The 19,337-nt window shown below is 31.8% G+C and overlaps 1 protein-coding gene across 2 annotated transcripts; it reads right to left on the bottom strand.

Annotated features, from left to right (window-relative positions):
* Nucleotides 1-4,205: 4,205 nt before the first annotated feature.
* LOC111293999 (exocyst complex component EXO70A1-like) lies at nucleotides 4,206-18,219 on the bottom strand. 2 transcript variants are annotated; one of them, XM_022887116.2, is made up of 12 exons: nucleotides 17,941-18,219; nucleotides 17,764-17,859; nucleotides 17,315-17,520; nucleotides 16,294-16,551; nucleotides 13,236-13,374; nucleotides 12,950-13,162; nucleotides 7,633-7,838; nucleotides 6,713-6,913; nucleotides 6,525-6,624; nucleotides 5,548-5,657; nucleotides 5,269-5,415; nucleotides 4,206-4,749 (listed from the first exon to the last, which is right to left on the bottom strand). In XM_022887116.2, the coding sequence occupies exons 1-12, from the start codon at nucleotides 18,100-18,102 to the stop codon at nucleotides 4,632-4,634; spliced, it is 1,956 nt and encodes a 651-aa protein (XP_022742851.1). In that variant the 5' UTR covers nucleotides 18,103-18,219; the 3' UTR covers nucleotides 4,206-4,631. The 2 variants fall into 2 exon arrangements, with proteins under 2 accessions (XP_022742851.1, XP_022742852.1); XM_022887117.2 differs by lacking the exon at nucleotides 17,764-17,859.
* Between the last annotated feature and the right edge of the window lie 1,118 nt (nucleotides 18,220-19,337).

Below are 19,337 nucleotides of genomic sequence, written 5' to 3'. Positions count from 1 at the left end.
AAAGATAAAAGGATTAGTTCAATTAATTAAGATTTATCTTTTTTGATGAAGAAGATTTAAATTTAAATTTTATCGATGATCATTTGTTAAAATCCTCTCAAATATATAATTTATAATCATTTATCTTAAATTATCAAATATGATACATATAAAATATTAAGAATCTATATGAATTTTTTTTTTTTTAAAAAAACAAAGGTCAATCAGTATTATTATTCACTACACGTCAGGTACGGATACTATGTGACAGGATATACAAAAACAAATAATTAATGATAATATTGGATTTAACCTAAATGATTCGTCCACTTTAAAATATATATATATATATATATATATTTTGTAAGATTCCAATTCGATTTTTGAATTTTATAATTTTTTAAAAATTTTCCTTAAGCACTTTCGTTAAAAAAAAAAAACTAATAACTTCCTATTTCTTCTCAAAATAATTAATTCTTACTAGAAATTTTTTATTTTTTAAATTTTCCTTTTCTCAATCACAGTTGATAGTTAATTCAAAAGTTTTTGATGGAATCAAGATTTTCAGTTTGAGAGGATAATTCTTATATAATATTAAGGATTATTTTTAATTTTAAATAATAAATTTATATAAAGGTAAAAAAAATTTCATTATTAATTAAATTAGGTATCGCATTTTCATCATTATTTTATTATTGTAGTATTGTATAGTTTTGAACTTTATACAAAATTAAATTCCATGATTAATTCTACACAAGTTTAAGTTAAGAATTATAACTTTTAAATAACAACCTATACAAAATTGATGCAATAACAAATAAATTTTTTGATAACAATATTGTTAAAGAGCGGACTAGAGTACGCTTAATTAAATATGATTCTAAAAAAATGAATAAATTCAATTAAAATTTTGAAACAAAATTGAAGATTACCTAATTAAAATTTAGGAGTGTTCTTCAAAAGTTTATCCGAGGGAAGTAATTTTTTTAATCAAAATAAGTTAACTTATTTAAACTACTTAAGATTTAGAGTGTCAATCTGGTCAGATCTAGCCCTACGACAACTTTAATAACTAGTAGTACAACTATAGGGTTAAATTTACATAATTTTTTTATATCAAGTTCTAAAATTTTTCATTCAATTTAATTAAAATAAAAAATTGGAGCCAACTTTACCGAATAAATCAAGTTTACAAAATTTTAAATAGTTAAAGAACAAATTTTAATTTTTTGTTGTAAATAAAGATATAAATAATATATCAGTATTCATAAATTTTTGATTTAATTCGGATAAAATTTAAATTTGATTCGATTATTATCGAGTTGAGTTCAAATTCAAATAGCTCGACTTATCAAATGAGCCGAGTTCGAATATCCTAATACTTGATTCAAGTGACTCACATGTCTAATGGAGTTTTTATATTTTAATATATTTTAATTATTTTTAATTAAAAAATTATTATTTTACTTTTATATATCAATTCGAGCTCGAACTTAAATTCAAATACAAATAATCGAGTTTGAAGTCAAATATAAGAATCAATTTTTTTTATTTGATAAATAAGTATAATTAAATAAATTCGAGTAATTCAATTTTATTTCGAATCAAGTTTAAGTATAAAAATTAAAATTTAATTAGGTTCAAATTAAATTTCGAACAATAAATTTTGAATTAAACTCGAATTTTTTATTATATCAATTTAACTCCACTTAATTACACGTATAATTGTAAACATTAAAACAAAACTTTCACCATTCAATTACGTGATTGATCATTTTTTTTTGAATAAAAACTATATTTTATCAACTTAACTATAAATGCTTATCGATTTTTATTTTTAATTTAATACTTTACATACGGTATAAATTACTGTTCTAGCTTCAAGCAGGCAGCCCACAAAATCAGTTATTTGGCTTTTCTTTGCTTCTTTAAGGTTATATTAATATTAATCCTCATTTTTAAGACATGACCTCCATTACTGTTCCCATTACGAAATTGGATGATTGAAACAAATTTAAAAAAAAAAATCAAATTGAAATTTGTAAGATTCTAAGACATACACCTGAGTCCAATTCTATCCAGCTTGATCAAGATTTCTTGCTCCTCTTTTTTATTTCCTTTTTCTTTTTAAATCTTTAAACTTGAAAGCACAATTCAAAACATGATTTTCTTGCACTCTTTAATCAACTTTTGTAAGCTTAATACTCTAGTCTTTTGGGGAAATGCAGATTTTTTTTTTTTTTGCTTCTTTTTCTCTCCTCTTTTTGTTATTTTCCTTTTTTTTTTTGGCCTTTTCCCATTAGATCAGGATACTTTTCTTGTTAGTTTCACTTGAGTCTTTTATCATTTTCGGAGACTGAAGTTGCTTTGTAAAGAGGCAAGATATCATTGGGCTATATGCTCTATTTCCGACAAGAGAAAACATCCTCGAGACAAAATTATCAAATAAGATTAAGCTTTGTCCAAAATTCACCATTAAGTACTCTGTTTAACGGCTGCCGAAATTTGAGTTAAAAGTTGTTAGATAGCTTCTCATACCAAAAATAGGCGTTTCTCCCAAACAAAAAGTACACTAAAGATATAATTTAACTTCTTAAATCGAATAAAAAACGTAAATGCATCAAAATTACGTGAAAAAAAATCATCTTTAGCATGATTAAAAAAAAAGATTAAGCTTAGAACAAAACTTGAAAATATCATTAACGGTATTATTAAAAGGAAAATCACAAGCGTACAAATGTTAATTAGGGCTACTTTGATATTAATATTTGTGAAACAAAAGTTAACAATAGAATATGATTGGTGGTGGCCGTTTTCATATAGGATGATAGAAGGAGATACCATGAGATGACCAAATCATTTCGAATGGAAAAAGGGGAAGGGAAAATAAAGACAAGTACACAAAAAAGAAAAAAGCATTGGGCGCACTAATTCTAGTTGTATTCTTTTTAGGGGTCATCTCATCACACATCAATACTTTTCAAAGGCAATTCATCTTTTTTTTTTTGCTTTCATGGCCTCACCCAAAGACAAGCTTCAACACCTTAAATCTTTCAAAAGAAAGGAGAAAATGCTTGCACAAAAGGATTGGCATGGAGAAGACAAAGTTTCCACACATTTGAGTCTTTTGCAGTCTTTAGGAAAGAAAAGGGTAAGGGAAATGCTTTTATTTATTTATTTATTTTATTTATAAAGCTGTTTTCTTTCTTTGGCAAGTGAAATTTTGCATGAAAGTAAGGGAATTCTCTCGGATCAAAAACCTACCCCCAATAATCACTGAATAATTGAACTAACCTGAATAACACTGCCTCGGATCCTTCAAAAGACTGCTACATGTTTCATTTTCTTTTCCTTTTTTTTTTTTTTGGTTAAGATATATGTTATATTATAGTAAAAGACCAGTCAAAAAGAGGACATGGCATGAAAGTTAACAAGAATGTGTGATCGATGCAAGATTTTGTGTGCGATATGATGTTGCTTTCAATGATTGTTTCGGTTCTTATCTTTGATCTTTTTCCTTTTTTTTTTTTTTTCTCTTTTGGACGGAGATACTTTCTAATTTTTTTTTAAAGTGCTCACACTGCTTTAAGATTAAGATTAGAAGTTTGATTTTGTCATTTAGTTGCTCACTGACTAAGTCAAAATTTCTGACACAGCTTACAATTAAAATGGACTGACTCCTTAAAAATCAAATAGATTAGAGATGAACAAGCTAGTGAGTGGGGATAGGACTAGCTGTTTTAAATTTTCGTTGGTAGTAGATAGATTTATGCACTATTGTTCCTATCTTAAATTTTCCTTTTTCCTTTTTCTAATTGAGGTCGACAAAGATTAAATTTGGACTCATAGAAGTCCAGCATTCTACCAATGCTTGCTTTCTTAAACCTAAAACAATTCATCATGTACTTCGTTTTTTTTAGCAGAAATAAGTACTTACTAGTTTTCAACTAATTAAATTTATGTCTTGTTGTAATTTTAGTTTTATTTATCAAATTTTATTTTATGACTCAGGAAACTTTCTTGCGATCAGTTTGATTTTAATGATTTCTTTAAAAAAAAAAAAAGATCATATAATTACACAATTTATATACTTTCTTTTTTATAGAACAATTTATATGCTTTCTAATAAATAAAAATTTTTAAAAATAATATAAGGAGTGATGAATAGAAATTGAGCACATTTAATAAACTTATTAGAATACTTAACTAATCACACTTATAAAAAATGTTGCAATGTACACAATTGGCTTTCCTTAGCAACAAAATTCAAATGATAGCAAACCCAGTAACTTTTGACACTAACAAAGAACAAAAATGAAACGGGAACTGTTCTAGTAGAATTACTCTTCCATTTTTTTCTTTGAAAACAGGATTACGTGTATTAGATTACAAATATACACTCAAACATCAACCATGCCGCTCGTATTCTACAAAGAAATTTTTACGCTCTTATTCTTAATTTTGCATGGCCCATGAACACACCATCATCTATTTTCCTCACAAATCTTTTAGCAACTCAAAGATAAAAGCAATCTTCTTCAAGAGTACTACTAAACAGAACCCACCACAATGATTCAAGCAATGATATACAATATGGATTACCGGAAAAGCAATGAACTCATCTCGGCTTCCTTATCAAAAACGGATCAAAACTATCGTTTTGGTTCACTTAAATTCTTGCCCTCAAAGAATTCTCCCAACATTCGATCAAGGTCCTCTGCTGTATACCTTATGTACTTCTGAGGATTCTTCCCATTCTCAACTAGAGGCCTGCAGTTATATCAAAAATCAGAAATAAGAATAATAAGTTGGGATACAGATGGTACAGATTCTCAAATCGAAAGTAAATCATTGGAGTTATTTTTAATTGATTCTAGTATCACTATATGAAACTCTTAATTGATTCTAGTATCGCTATCACTCTATGAAACCTATGTAAGTAATCGATTCTAGTATCACTATATGAAACTTATGTAAATAAGGAAAAATTATCTTTAGCATTCTGAATGTAGTGACTTCAAAGAAGGGAGAGGAAATGCATTATACACCAGTTTTGCCATCATTTTCACAACTCAAAACTTTTGCCAGAGACCAAAGTACTGCATCATAACAAACACATGAAAAAAGAAGGTTGTGGCATCCCAACAAGAAAAATTAAAACATGTATGCAAGGATAAACCCAATTTGACACAACCCCACAACTAGTGTAATGTTACTCAATTTGCATGAATAAAACCACCTAATTTGTTTAAATTAATATTGGGTTTATGTGTAGTGTGACCAATGTACCCAAAGCGTTTCAGAAATGATCTATAGGCTGGCAACAACACTTCAGCAACTGCTAGCCTCAGGGACTCCCTCAATTCTGTGTCGGGCACCGTCCATTGAGATTGTCTCTGATGAAGCTCCTCAAACTGCATATTGAAAATCTTGAACCTGACCCATGAATAACTTACACATCAGGATCAGAGGTTTAGGACAAAAAGGATACATGGATCCAGATATAAAATTTTCATTTAAGGAATTAAGCAAAAAGACGGGGGTGAATATGATCCAGTTAAAATTGACCTGTCTTTAACTAATGCTCTGGAAACTCCACTGCTATTGCTTCCATCACCACCTATTGCACTACCACCTCCAGATGAGTTCAATCCTTGTATGGAGAGACACTGCAAGATCTATAGAAGAAAAGCAATTGGGAAATAGTTACCTTGTAAAAAGTAAATGACTAGTTTGAAAGTATTAGATGACAGCAAGCTATTTCGAAATGTATATACGAGGCAACAGCCATGTCATGGATGGAGAAATAATCTCATTTGGGAGCCTACACCAAATATTATTGGTTGAAGACTAGAGTGTCCATTGTAATTAATGGAGTCTGCTAATTACTATGAACTAAGTCATAGTAATGAAACACACATTAAACCTCAAGGTAACCTTTTTAAGTATAGATTATGAATGTGTTCATAAACAAAAATATAGAAAGGTGTTATTATAGGAGTTTTAGCTTGTTTAAAGATTATATGGAAAGGAAAAACCTACTTTAAACTGTCATGGTAATCAAACCTAACTCTCCGAGTATTAGTTTTATATGGATCAAATTCCAGAACCCCCAAAAAAAGGGAAAGGGGGATAAAAGATGAAAGGTTTTGGTCTATGAGGTATTATTTAGAGTTAGATGCATGAGCAAGTAATAAAAACCCCAGTTTTCCACAAGGACATCATGAGCAGAAGACAAGAAAATGACAGGAGATAGTAGCGAACAATGACCAAATAGGTGACGTTTTCACTCCTGTGCAAGTGTGCTCATTGCAGATGTTTGCTCCATAAGCATCATTTTAAAAACAAGTCAAAGCACTTAACATAATTAAATCTAAATATCTTTTCATACACAACAGTGCAAAATTAGTAGCTTATCATCAGCAGTCTATTGAGATAAATGAGTGATTAATTTTTTCAACAACTTCGTAAGAAATATCAATAAAAGGAACAATGCCAAATTCATCCCTTATTGTGTCATGTCAATTAGGTCATCAGAAAAATACCTTTTGCCAAGCATTCCTTTTGTATTGATTTGCATGCTGCTGCACAATCCTCCTGTGTATTTGGACCCAATCATCCCCCAACAGGTCTTTGGCTTCAGATCTAAACAAGAGAGTAAAAAGTATCAGTATTACATGTAAGATGAACAAGCAACCTTTAAAGTACAGGAAAATTCAGATTTACAACAGACCTGCGCACAGATCTCACCATATAGTGAATATTATTCATGAGAAATAAGTGAGTCAAAGAAGGATCTTTATACTGCTTGGATTTTCCATCTAAATTTGTTTGAAGAGCCTGCATAATTCTTATTGTCACAGAAGCCAACTGAGAATTCGTACCATCAGCATTTTCAAATTCCTGGAAAAGTTGCTTCAATGTTGATTGGTAGCTGTAGGAATTCAGCACACTCGTTAGTTCAAAAGTGTGAACATATCTATTGCCAATGGTATCAAGCAGCAGAAAAAAAAAACACCGAGGAGAGCATCTTAACTTTGAACCACTAACTTGGCTTCAAGATCAAGACAAGGTGAAATATCATATGATCATATCATGATTTGATTATGAAAATTGTCGGATGGTTAACACTGCATTGATAAATGTCCCATTTGCTAAAACTAGAACTACATATAGATTAGTTTTAAAGATCACAGGCCATGCATATCTGTCTCAGTGTAAAAGCAATATACAATTAGCATCACATGAATGAGCATAAGCAAGTAATTACCACAAAGATAGACAAGTTGATAATTTTCTTTATCTTATTTTGGATTAAGTTGTTTTTTTTCCATATATCAGATGGCATATCACTGATTATGTCCAACAAACTTTGCAATTTCTTCTACCATAGATTTTCAAGGACTAGCTAGTTTGGTACGAGATCCTTCCACCAATATTTGAAATAATAACCATTCAATAAATATAAACAATTTTATACAAGAAATAAATGAATATAACAATGCAGAAAAGGCGTGCAAGCACAAAAGAGATAGAGAGTAATAAAAGGGTGAAATATGATGAAATATTTATACAGTAATGCAGATGGAAAGCATGCATTATCATTGACAGAAAAAATAGAACAAACTAAAAATTGAAGGAAGCAGAACTTACTCGAATAAAAACTTTACATAATTAATCACATAGCTGGTTAAAGGATGGACAGTTCCATCCAGAACTGCAGTTTTTGTCGCATCTTTTTCAACCGCTTCTTCAAAATCACCAAAGGTCTCTTGAGCTCTCTGGGCAAGCCGTTTTGTTAAGCCCAATGCAGATTCTCTAATCTCAATGCATGCGTTACCTTTGAAAATTGTTTCGATCTGCAAAAGAATCCATATATTAAGTTAATGAAAAGTACCTAGCACCATTTCAGTATGCCCTACCTTTACAGCAGGGAAGTGAAGGCTACACATTAAACTGATTATCATTTGTGTGGGAAAACACTTATTTACAGCTGGTTGTAATCTTGTAATCTGTATATTTATATTTGTATCTCTAGAATTAAGTATTTGTATCCCCTAAATTAGGATAGACAATCCCTCAATTATAGGATTAGTTTTTTAGGAAGATTTAGTTTCCTAGTTTAATCCCTAGTTAGTTGTATATAAACCTAAGATTCTTGTATAATTCTCAATAAGCAGTTTTCCAACATACATTCAATTTTCACACTAATTTATTTCTTAGTTTTTCCACATGGTATTAGAGCTTTAGGCTCTTCTTGGGAAGCAAAATTTTCAGCCTTCATTGCTGACTTTTTTAGGCCTTCATTGCCGAATCTTGTTTAGGCCTTCATTGCCAAACCCTTTCAAAGAAAGATATCACTACCACCCAATTTGAGGAAATGTTAACTGGAAAAATCACTGAAGTACTACAAACGTCTTAGAAACAAGGAGAGTTCGACAGGGAAGAAATTGAAAAGCTGAGAAACTTATTGAAAATCCTTGAAAAGCCTACTATAATATGTTATTTGGGTAAGGTTTCTAGTTCAGGTAAAGCTTCTGTTTCTCATGGATTAAATGTCTCAGCCAAACCTATTACGAGTTCTTGGGTCATTCACTCAGGAGCCACACAAAAGTTTAGTACATACAACCTGTGTCTTAGTAATAAGAAAATTGTTGTTGCAGATGGTTCACTTACCACAGTGGCAGGATTAGGAGATGTTCAAGTTAATCCCTCGTTTGTTCTCAAAAATGTGTTTCATGTTCCTGGATTATTTACTAATCTGATATCTATACAAAAACTTACCAGAGATATGAATTGCAAAGTAACTTTTTATCCCTCTTATTGTGAATTTCAGGACCAGAGTTTGGGGAAGATGATTAGACTTGCTAAGGAGAAGGATGGACTATACTATCTTGAGACATCAAATAACACAAGTAGTATCAAGAATAGTTTACCTTTGTCATTTCTTTCTGAAAAATCTTTCAATAAAGACAAAATCTGGCTTTATCATTTTCTTCTTGGACATCCTTTTTTTGGAACCTTGAGAAACATGTTTCCTTCGTTGTTCAAAGGATTAAAAGTCGAAGATTTTCATTGTGATGTTTGCGAACTTGCAAAGCATAGACGTGTCTCTTCCAATCAGTAACAAAAGTTCTACTCCCTTTTACTTGATTCATAATGACATTTGGGGTCCCTCTACAATTCCTAATATTTCTGGTGCGAGATGGTTTGTTTCATTCATAGATGATTGTATCAGGGTCTCTTGGGTTTTTTTACTTAAATCCAAATCAGATGTGAATAGTATGTTTTTAAGCTTCCAAAACATGATCCAAAATCAATTTGGAGTGAGAATCAAGAGATTTAGGTCTGATAATGCAAGAGACTACTTCAACCAGAGTCTATCTACCTATTTCCAAAAAGAGAGGATTATCCATAAGTCATCTTGTGTTAATACTCCACAGCAAAATGGAGTGGCAGAGAGGAAAAACAGCCATTTACTAGCCATAACCCGAGCCTTTCTTTTTCAAGCAAATGTACCTAAATTTTACTGAGGGGAAGCTGTTCTCACTGCCACACATATTATAAATAGGTTACCTTCAAGGGTTTTGGGATTTAAAACTCCTATGAAACTACTCTCACAATTTTATCCCAACCTCAATATCACAAACAATCTCACACCTAGGATATTTGGTTGTACATCATTTGTTCATGTTCACAGTCATAACAGGAGAAAATTGGATCCAAAAGCGATTAAGTGTATTTTTGTGGGCTATTCTTCAACTCAAAAAGGATATAAGTGCTATCATCCTCCTACCAAAAAATTTTGTGTCTACAGATGTCACTTTTGAAGAAAATAAACCATTTTTTACTCAACCTTATCTTCAGGGAGAGACTTCATTCATGGAAGATAAGGATAAAGACTTCTTTTTGCTTGATTTGCCCTCTTCTTCAACATTTACACCCATTAATTCTTCTGAGTCGAAACCTGTTTCTACTGAGCCCAAGTCAAACACTGAATTTGAGTCTAAACCCATTCCAAATACAGAAGATGTGACAAAGGATAATATTGTTCTTGATTATATGAAGGAATTACAAGTGTACTCAAGAAAGAAAGTTTCACATCCTGAACCAGTGCCAGTCCAAGAACCTGATCCTAACTCTGGAAATGAGGTAACTACAGTTTTTTACTATGTTTCTCAAAATGAGCATCAATCTCCTAAAACTATAACTAGTGATTATGATCTGCCTATTGCCATTAGGAAAGGAACCCGAGAATATACCAAACATCCACTATACCCAATCTCTAATTTTGTGTCATTTGAAAAATTCTCACCATCCCACAAATTTTCTTATGAGCCTAAACACTATTTATGTTCCAACTACATTATCCGAGGCATTATCCAGTGAGAAATGGATGCAAGCCATGAAAATAGAAATGAAGGCCTTAGAGAAAAATCAGACATGGGAAATGGTAGAGTTGCCTAAAGGAAAAAATTCAGTGGGGTGTAAATGGGTTTTCACTGTAAAATACAAGGCAGATGGTACTGTTGAAAGATATAAAGCCAGGTTAGTGACTAAAGGCTACACTCAAACCTATGGAGTGGATTACCAGGAAACCTTTGCTCCAGTTACCAAGATGAATACATTTAGGATTTTGTTATCATTGACTGCAAATTACAATTGGCAGCTTCAACAATTTGATGTAAAGAATGCTTTTCTACATGGTGATTTGAAAGAAGAAATATATATGAAGGTTCCACCGGGATTTGGAGGTCATCTAGAAGCAAACAAAGTATGCAGGCTGAAAAAAGCTTTATATGGCCTTAAACAGTCTCCTAGAGCTTGGTTCGGGAGATTTGCCAAAGTGATGCTAGCAATGGAATATAAACAGAGTCAAGGAGATTACACATTGTTTATCAAGCACTCTGATTCAGGAAGAGTCATAGTTCTATTAGTATATATTGATGATATAATTGTAACTAGAGAGGATGAAAAAGAGAGAGAATCTCTAAAACAGTGTTTGGCTAGAGAATTTGAGATAAAAGAGCTAGGGAGATTGAAGTACTTCCTAGGAATTGAAGTAGCTCACTCATGGCATGATATTTTCATTTCACAACAGAAATATGTGATGGATCTTCTGAAGGAAACTGGAAAGCTTGCATGTAAACCTGCAAATACTCCTATAGATCCTAATCATAAAATTGGAGAAGCTAATGAAGATGCTGCTGTAAATAGAGAGATGTACCAAAGATTAGTTGGAAGACTCATTTATCTCTCACATACTAGACCTGATATAGCATATGCTGTGAGTGTGGTAAGTCAATTTATGCATAGTCCTAAAGAAGTGCACCTACAGGCTGTCTACCATATATTGCACTATTTGAAGATCAATCCTGTGAGAGGTATCTTATTCAAAAGAAATTCGAAGTTAGTTCTAGAAGCATATACAGATGCTGATTATGCAGGTTCAGTAACTGATAGAAGATCCACCTCAGGCTACTGCACTTTCTTAGGTGGTAATCTTGTGACTTGGAGGAGTAAAAAACAGAATGTGGTGGCAAGATCAAGTGCTAAAGCAGAGTTCAGAGCAATGGCTCAAGGAATTTGTGAACTACTATGGTTAAAGATTATCCTAAAAGACTTGAAGATCAAGTGGGATGGACCAATGAGACTCTACTGTGATAACAAGTCTGCAATAAGCATTGCACACAATCCCGTGCAACATGATAGAACAAAACACATTGAAGTAGACCGGCATTTCATAAAGGAGAAACTAGACAGTGGGTTGATTTATACACCTTATGTACAACCAAGGGTCAACTTGCAGATGTGTTGACTAAAGGTCTCAGTAGTGCAACATTTCAAGAAATTATTTTCAAGCTGGGAATGGAAAACACCTATTCACCAGCTTGAAGTGGAATGTGGGAAAACACTTATTTACAGCTGGTTGTAATCTTGTAATCTGTATATTTATATTTGTATCTCTAGAATTAAGTATTTGTATCCCTAAAATTAGGATAGACAATCCCTCAATTATAGGATTAGTTTTTTAGGAAGATTTAGTTTCCTGGTTTAACCCCTAGTTAGTTGTATATAAACCTAAGATTCTTGTATAATTCTCAATAAGCAGTTTTCAAACATACATTCAGTTTCCACACTGATTTATTTCTTAGTTTTTCCACAATTTGGCCATTAGATTGTCAACCTAGGTGGAAGACCAGGAGAGATCTGATAGTATATATCATAGGTTTTGAAGAATTTACCTAGTATTTTTTATAAATAATCTTTGACGAACCTTACATGTCTAACCTATGAGATATATGAAGAAATCATAACAAAGTTATGAAAGAAAATACTTTAAAATATTAACATCTAATTTCAAAAGAATAAAATACAAAAGTATGACTTGAAAGTATCCATTTGGTACAGGCTGGTAATGAATTTTAAAATCAATAGAACAACACAAAATTTAATAGATTCACATCAATTTAAACAATAATTTCATGAACCTTAATTGGAAGTAATTGTCTTCATATACTCCAATACTTGGTAAATACAAGTGATATAAACAATAAATTAATCAAGGAAATATGTAGATCTAATAGAAAGTCCTAGTTTTACAGTGAAAGCCATTGTTATAATAATTTTTATTATGAATAATACTTATTAACAGAGATAAAAGAGAAATAAAGAATAAAAATCACACAAAGTGCAGCCCCTCATTCTGATTTTAGAACTATTCTAATCCAGTGAAATACTGTAGGATGCATGTTTGGCCAAGAGGAAATAAAATATCATTAGCTGTTCCATTTGCCCCACATTATCAGTAATTTAGTCAATATGGAAGTCCTAGAAAATTCCAGATCCAGTCAAATGGAAATGGAACTACCTAAAATGGGCATATCTATTTTATCCATTTCCCAAGTCCCATTCTCTCAATGCAATGTCATCGGCACATGCTATAAGTGTTTGTAAATATTAACCATACCTCAGAGTGAAGCTCTCTCATTATCTCATACATGTCTAAAAGTACAAATAATTTTTCTGGTGATCTCTTGCTTCTTGCAATCGCCTCGCCAAAACTAAGTAGAACAGAAACACTACTTGCAGTAACTTCAGCGAAACATTGATCACTAAGAGAATCAAAGCCTTCAAACATTTGATCACAAACTTTCCGTTCTCCAGCAAATAGTAGTTTGACCTGTTCAAAATTAACTAGTCATTTGGAAGAGCATGTTGATTTAAATTTCTCCATATTCCATACTGTTACTTACAGCAATACGCATGAAGTGAATCCAATTTCCAATCTTTGCCTCCAAAACCTCCCACTGCATCTTCTGGACATCATCTTTGCTAAGTTTTTCAATTCCCAATTTGTGGAGACTTTCTTCCAAAACCAAAGAACGAGTTTCTCTAAGAAAAGAATGAAAATGTTAGATCTGTTGCAAGCAAAATAATAATGACATCACTCATACAACTGTGGGCATGAATTTATATATCTAAAGAAACAAACAGCGCATACGTCTACTGTAGGCAACACTTTCAAATAATCACAACCAATAGGAAGAATCTTCTAAAATTGCATCCAGAACAAGGGATTTAAACTGTGGTAGCGGTTGCATTTTTAGTCGTGTCGCTTTTATTGCAGCTACGGACAAAACGGAGATTGTCGTAGTCATTGTGGTTATTGCAGTCGTGAACTTTTTTCAAATTTTTACAAATTATAAAATTTATTAATTATAACTATAATAATAATAACTCTTATTTTATGATTTTTAAAGTAATTTATAAAACCTTATGTTTTTTATTTACTTGAGAAAAAATTATTCATAATTTTTTATGATTATAATAAATGTTAATTGATATAATTTTTTTATCACAAATTACTTTTAATTTATTTTACTAATAAATGAACAACATTTTCAATTGTTAGTTAATTACATAAAAAATAATAAAAACTAATTTGATGTTATTTTTAATTAACAACAATACAAATACCAAAACAAAAAATCAATACCAAAGTTCAAATGCAAAATCATAAATTAATAAATAATAAAATCAATATATAATCGTTTAACTTTAATTATTTTTCAGCTAAGTTGTATAAAAAAATTTACCCCTTAAATTTTCATCACACCTTAAAGTTCTCTTGTATATCATATTAATTCTCTCATAAAATTTTTCCCCTAAAAGATTTTCCTTGCATTAAAATTTAAAATTTCTAAATTTCTCCCCTAAATAATAAAATGATCCTTAAATTTTAAAAAAAAAAAAACTAAAATTCTCACCCCATGTCATCACACTTTTTCCTAAATTTCCCTAGCCTTCACCCTCTACTTCATCCCACGATTCCCACCAACATTTCTTCACACTTTTCATCCACCCAAAAGTTCCCAAATTTGTCTCCCATCACCGTCCCTCATGCCCTGCCTTTAATCCTATCCACAGTCCCATACCATCTCCCAGTTGTCTTTTTCTCTGTAGTCTGCTCTTCTTTGCTTCTCCCCACTCTCGTCCCTCAACTCTCATATGTCGTCTCACCCTCAGCCTTCAACCCACCCAGCCCCTAGGCATCCAGGCCAAGATCAAAACCAATGCACCCTAGCAGCAGTGCAACACAGTGGCGGTTACAGGTGGCATAGTGCCATAGCCCCTCCCTGAATCATGGATGGCTCTCTGCTAAGTCTCATTGTCTCACCACCAGGCACCACTATCACCAGTTTTTGCAACTTGCAAGTCCAGACCCAAACTGAAAACAGTCCCAAAGTTACAAAATTTTAGACAAAAAATGGTAATTTGAGTGTTGAATTACTTGCTTACTTTCAATTACTTGTGTTTGATCTTGATTGAAGCTGACTTGGTGTAAATTGATGTCAATTGCAGTCTAGAGTTGGTTTTCTGTTTTCATATTTTAACCCGAATGATCTTTTTTTTTTTTTTTTTGCTTTTTATATAGGAATTTTGGAAGGTAAATGAAGTAGCAGGAATAACAGTCTGATATTACCGCTATTCACCACTACACCATTTTTCGGCAGCTGGTAGCGGCTGCTACCATCGTGATTCAAATTATCATCCATTTTTTCTTTGAAAGTAGTGGCGGACGGTGGCATTACCACTCCACTGCTATTTGAATCCCCTTTCAGAACTAATTTACCTCATAGGGAAGTGTGAAGTGTCTGAAATGGCGTTTCTTACATGATAGTGAAGGTGAGAATGCAGCAACTAATGTTTCCAGAAGGAAGTGGGCAAGCGATGTTCATAATATTGATGTCAAGTGTCAGTATTTCATAATAGAAAGTGATTGTTTAAGACTGTAAAGGCACTGCAAAGCTCAGAGCAATGCCAGCATTTTACAAGGAAACCCTGAATAAGTTAAAAGGACACAATGAAAGTCTTCATGGCATGTTTCTCTTTGAATATATACAACAGATGAAAATAGCAATACTCATTTCTTTGCTAAGGCTATGTTTCTCATTGTAGTCAGTGACTGAACTATGTGTTTGGGCCCCACCAAAAGCAGATCATGCGTTTGATTCCAAAACCCAAACCATGGCTGCTTAAACCACATCCCTACAACACCACTGGAATGACCCAAATTGCAGCCACAACCCTTGAGCTGCTTATGCAATTTGGCCCCATGTTTGTGTTGGGTTGTACACCCAATTTTTGTTAGGTAATTGCTTTACTAGTTGGCCCACATATTCAAGTTTGTGTTAAGACCTTAGTTCATAAGCTTTGGCCCAAGTTTTAACATCTAAAAAGACTTCAAAAAGCACAAAAATATGGCTGAAAAGAATTGAAATATACGCTGGAAAATAAGACAAAAAAAGCAGTCAAAATGTGATGAAGAAATAGATAAAAGCAGAAAATTGTAGTAATAAAAGCTTCAATCTGTCTAAGTAAGAACTATTATTCTAGTTCCATTGATACAATTTAATGCACTCTAAACTTCCACCTAAATTTGGTAGGAATGCTGTTACAGCCCATTAGCTCTTTAGATATCAACTAGTGGCAGGCAAAACTTATGTAGATGACCCTAATAAACTTGGTATTAAAACATTTTGTATTCAGTTGTATAATTTTTTTTTTTTTGGCTTTTGGTAATTGCACGAGGACAAGAATATTATTTCACACACTTCACAAACTCAGAAATGTGATAACTCCAAGCAAATAATAAAGACTTATCAGTTGAAATGACCTTAGTATTCATCATACAAACCTTATAATGATTTAATTGTTCAAAAAAAGATTATACGGATTTGAGTCTAAACAATTACACAAGTATGAGAATATAAGCATAAATAACTAAAGGACACGAGTGGAAAATCTTACTTATAAATCCTGAGTAACTGCTGCTGATGACCAGCTCGGACCATTTGCTGGGCCAGATCATGCAGTAATGGCATAATCCGAGGAGGTATAAGAGTAGGAGGAGTATAGACAGCAGCTTCCAAGTCACTGTTTTGAAGCTCAGAATGGTTATGGGATGTACCCCTGCCACCAGCATCACCTGGGTTTCCAGGCGATTCTGATAATGGACGTAGTGCATTTGGAAGGCCATCAAAGAGACGATCAGGTTCAATAGGTTTGCTGAAATTCAAGCAAAAAGACAGAAATAAATGGAAGGAAAAAACATAATGATAATTGCAAGATTAAGCAAACTACGAGAATAGACCCTCAAAAATTGAAATATCCTATCCTAAGATTATTGAGAATACACCTATAATATAGATTATTGTTAAACTCCCTGAAAAGAATAAACCCCATTAAAAAAAGATTAAAAAACGAAGAAATTTTAGTATTTCCCAGTTAATGCATGCATTTCTGGACTAAAGTATGGGGAGAATCAGCACCAAAGGATGAGGTAGCTAGCAGTATTAATGTTATCAGTTTATGATTTAGCAATTAGACCATTTGGATCTCAACCTGATAGCAGTTAACCATATTTTCTATCAGATTAATGAATAAGACTATGGTAGTTGCTCTGCATAGACAAGAACGAAGCTAAAAACACACATGCCTGCCCACACTCACACAATACAAGTGCAAGAAACATTAAGAAAGCAGACTAAAACATCCATGCAATTGCTTAGTATATTAATAACAGAAAACTAATGTAAGGAAGATATATATTTATTGTAAGAAGAGGAAGATGAAATATGCAGTGGTGCCACAGGGCTTGATTTTTAGGCACAAAGTTAAAAGATTGGATGACAGAAAATTTCAATACTAGACTAAAAGTCATCATCTCATCATGGAGCCTAGACTTTATACAAGCCAAGAGTTGTTAAATATACAAGTCAGAAGACAAAAACACAAAGTCAAAACAACTTGATAAGTTATGAACACAAACCTGTAAGAATTTAACCGCTGCTTAAACTCGTCCTCTAGCTTTGAAATAGCTTTAGCAAGTAATGTGTTAGCTTGGTTAAGCACCCCATCGCTATTCCTAAAGTTCTTGTTGCTACTAAAAAAGCGAATTTTGCTTCTTAGCTGATCAATTGCTCCTAGATAACCTTCTAAGTCCTCATGCGGCCCCTTAAGTATTTTCGTCTCGGCCTGTAAAATTTCGAACAACCAATAACAAAATACCCAAACACAAGAACATCAACCTAGCTCTTACAGCAAAGAAATTCCAAAATTTGAGAACAAAAAGTCGGTTAAATCGGGAAGTTGGTCCTTCACAATTAACAAATTTCATAATTATCGATTGGGCTTGAATTAGACATAAACTAACATACAGCTGAGCAATAGATCTACAACTTCCTTTTCTTATTAAGAAAAATGTAAGACAGGGGGAACCTGACGAGAGAGATCAAATTGTGCCAAAACAACTTCGGCAGACTTCAAAGACTTGTCTATATTCTCATGAGCTTTTCTTATAGCATGAGTTCTAATCTGTAAAGCACAAAACAGCAAAGAAAGCATAAGGCAAATTCCCGACGGGGTGGAGGTAAAATCATGGAAAGCAGAAGGAACCTGAGTAGGACGCATGGCAGTCTCGAGGGCGGAGAGGCGGCTGTCGAAAGAGCCGAGAATGGAGACGACGTTTTCTGTAATAGTTTGGCTCTTCTGGAGAGCCTCTCTCATCATTGATGCTCTCTCGCTTAGGGAATCCATCCCCACAACTGATATTCCCATCTTTCTTGTTCTTGGCTTTCTTTCTTCCTTTGTCAATAATTATTATTATGAGAACAATAGTTTATTCTGAATTTGCAGGGAAAATGGGTTGACATTTCTAATTTTTCTTTCTTCAGCAGAAGACGCTTGCCCCTTCTATTCGGTATTTGACAGGATGTCCACACTCCAGGCTAAAATTCAAAAAAAGAAAAAACATTCTCAAATTATGCCAAATAAATACTTTTAGTTTTACCTTTTCATTTCGAAAGTATAAATTTTGATCTAACCAAATTAATCTATGCTAAACAATCCTTGAAAATTATTATATTACTCTTTCCATTATTTGATCACTATTTGACACGTGTTTAAATTATAATAGTATTTCTGCTCTCATAATTAGGAAAAATTATTATATTACTCAAATTATTTGACCTTCGTTTAACACGTATTCAAAAATACAATAATACTCTTTCTCTCGTAATTAATTAAAATTATTATAATGTCTTTTTTATTATAATTTTGAAAATATATCTCTTACCATAAATAATTAACTATAATTAAAAATATTCCTTTTGAAATTATTATATTATCTTTTCAAATTATTTGATAATTATTTGACACATGTTTAAAAATATAATAATACTCTTGATCTTATAATCGGTTGAAATTATTATAATATCTTTGTTATCATAATTATAAAAATATTTTTTTATTGTAATTGGATAAAATTATTATAATAACTCACCTAATATAATTATAAAATGACACGTAACATTTTACTTGAAATTTACTAAATCTTTATTAAATTACATATTTTTATTATAATATAAAATAACTACATATTAAATTACTAAGTACCATTTTCATTACTTCATGGAAATTACATAAAACTTAACCTTATACTACCTCCATCCCAATTTGTTTGTCTAATATTGGCTTTTATGGAGTTAAAAAAAAAAAGTTTTAACTTTAATATATTTAATATTAAAATTAAATTTTTTTTATAAAATTAAAGTTTTATGATTTTTAATGTAAAAAAATTTAAAAAAATCATAAAAAATAATTTTAAAATAAAAAAGTACAAGTTTTAAATGTTCAAAAAATAAAAAAAAGGCATAATTTTGAGATATACCAAAAAGGAAAGATAAACAAAGAAAATGAGATAGAGGGAGTTTTAAATTATTATAATACCCTTTAATTAATTGATTAGTAATTGATACGTATTTAAATTTACTATAATACATTTCTTTCATAAT

Source organism: Durio zibethinus, chromosome 14 (assembly GCF_047325235.1).
Source record: "Durio zibethinus cultivar Kanyao isolate XHJ-2024 chromosome 14, ASM4732523v1, whole genome shotgun sequence".
Taxonomy (NCBI): Eukaryota; Viridiplantae; Streptophyta; class Magnoliopsida; order Malvales; family Malvaceae; genus Durio; species Durio zibethinus.
Note: the sequence above shows the minus strand (reverse complement) of the source record. Positions and strands in the feature narration are given on the sequence as shown.

Excerpts from the sequence above, each read along its gene's own strand:
- LOC111293999 (XM_022887116.2), bottom strand. The coding sequence starts at position 18,102 with ATGGGAATATCAGTTGTGGGGATGGATTCCCTAAGCGAGAGAGCATCA. Across the intron at positions 17,860-17,940 it reads CTGCCATGCGTCCTACTCAG|ATTAGAACTCATGCTATAAG; the intron begins GTTCCTTCTGCT and ends TGTGCTTTACAG. Across the intron at positions 5,658-6,524 it reads AAAGGAATGCTTGGCAAAAG|ATCTTGCAGTGTCTCTCCAT; the intron begins GTATTTTTCTGA and ends TTTCTTCTATAG.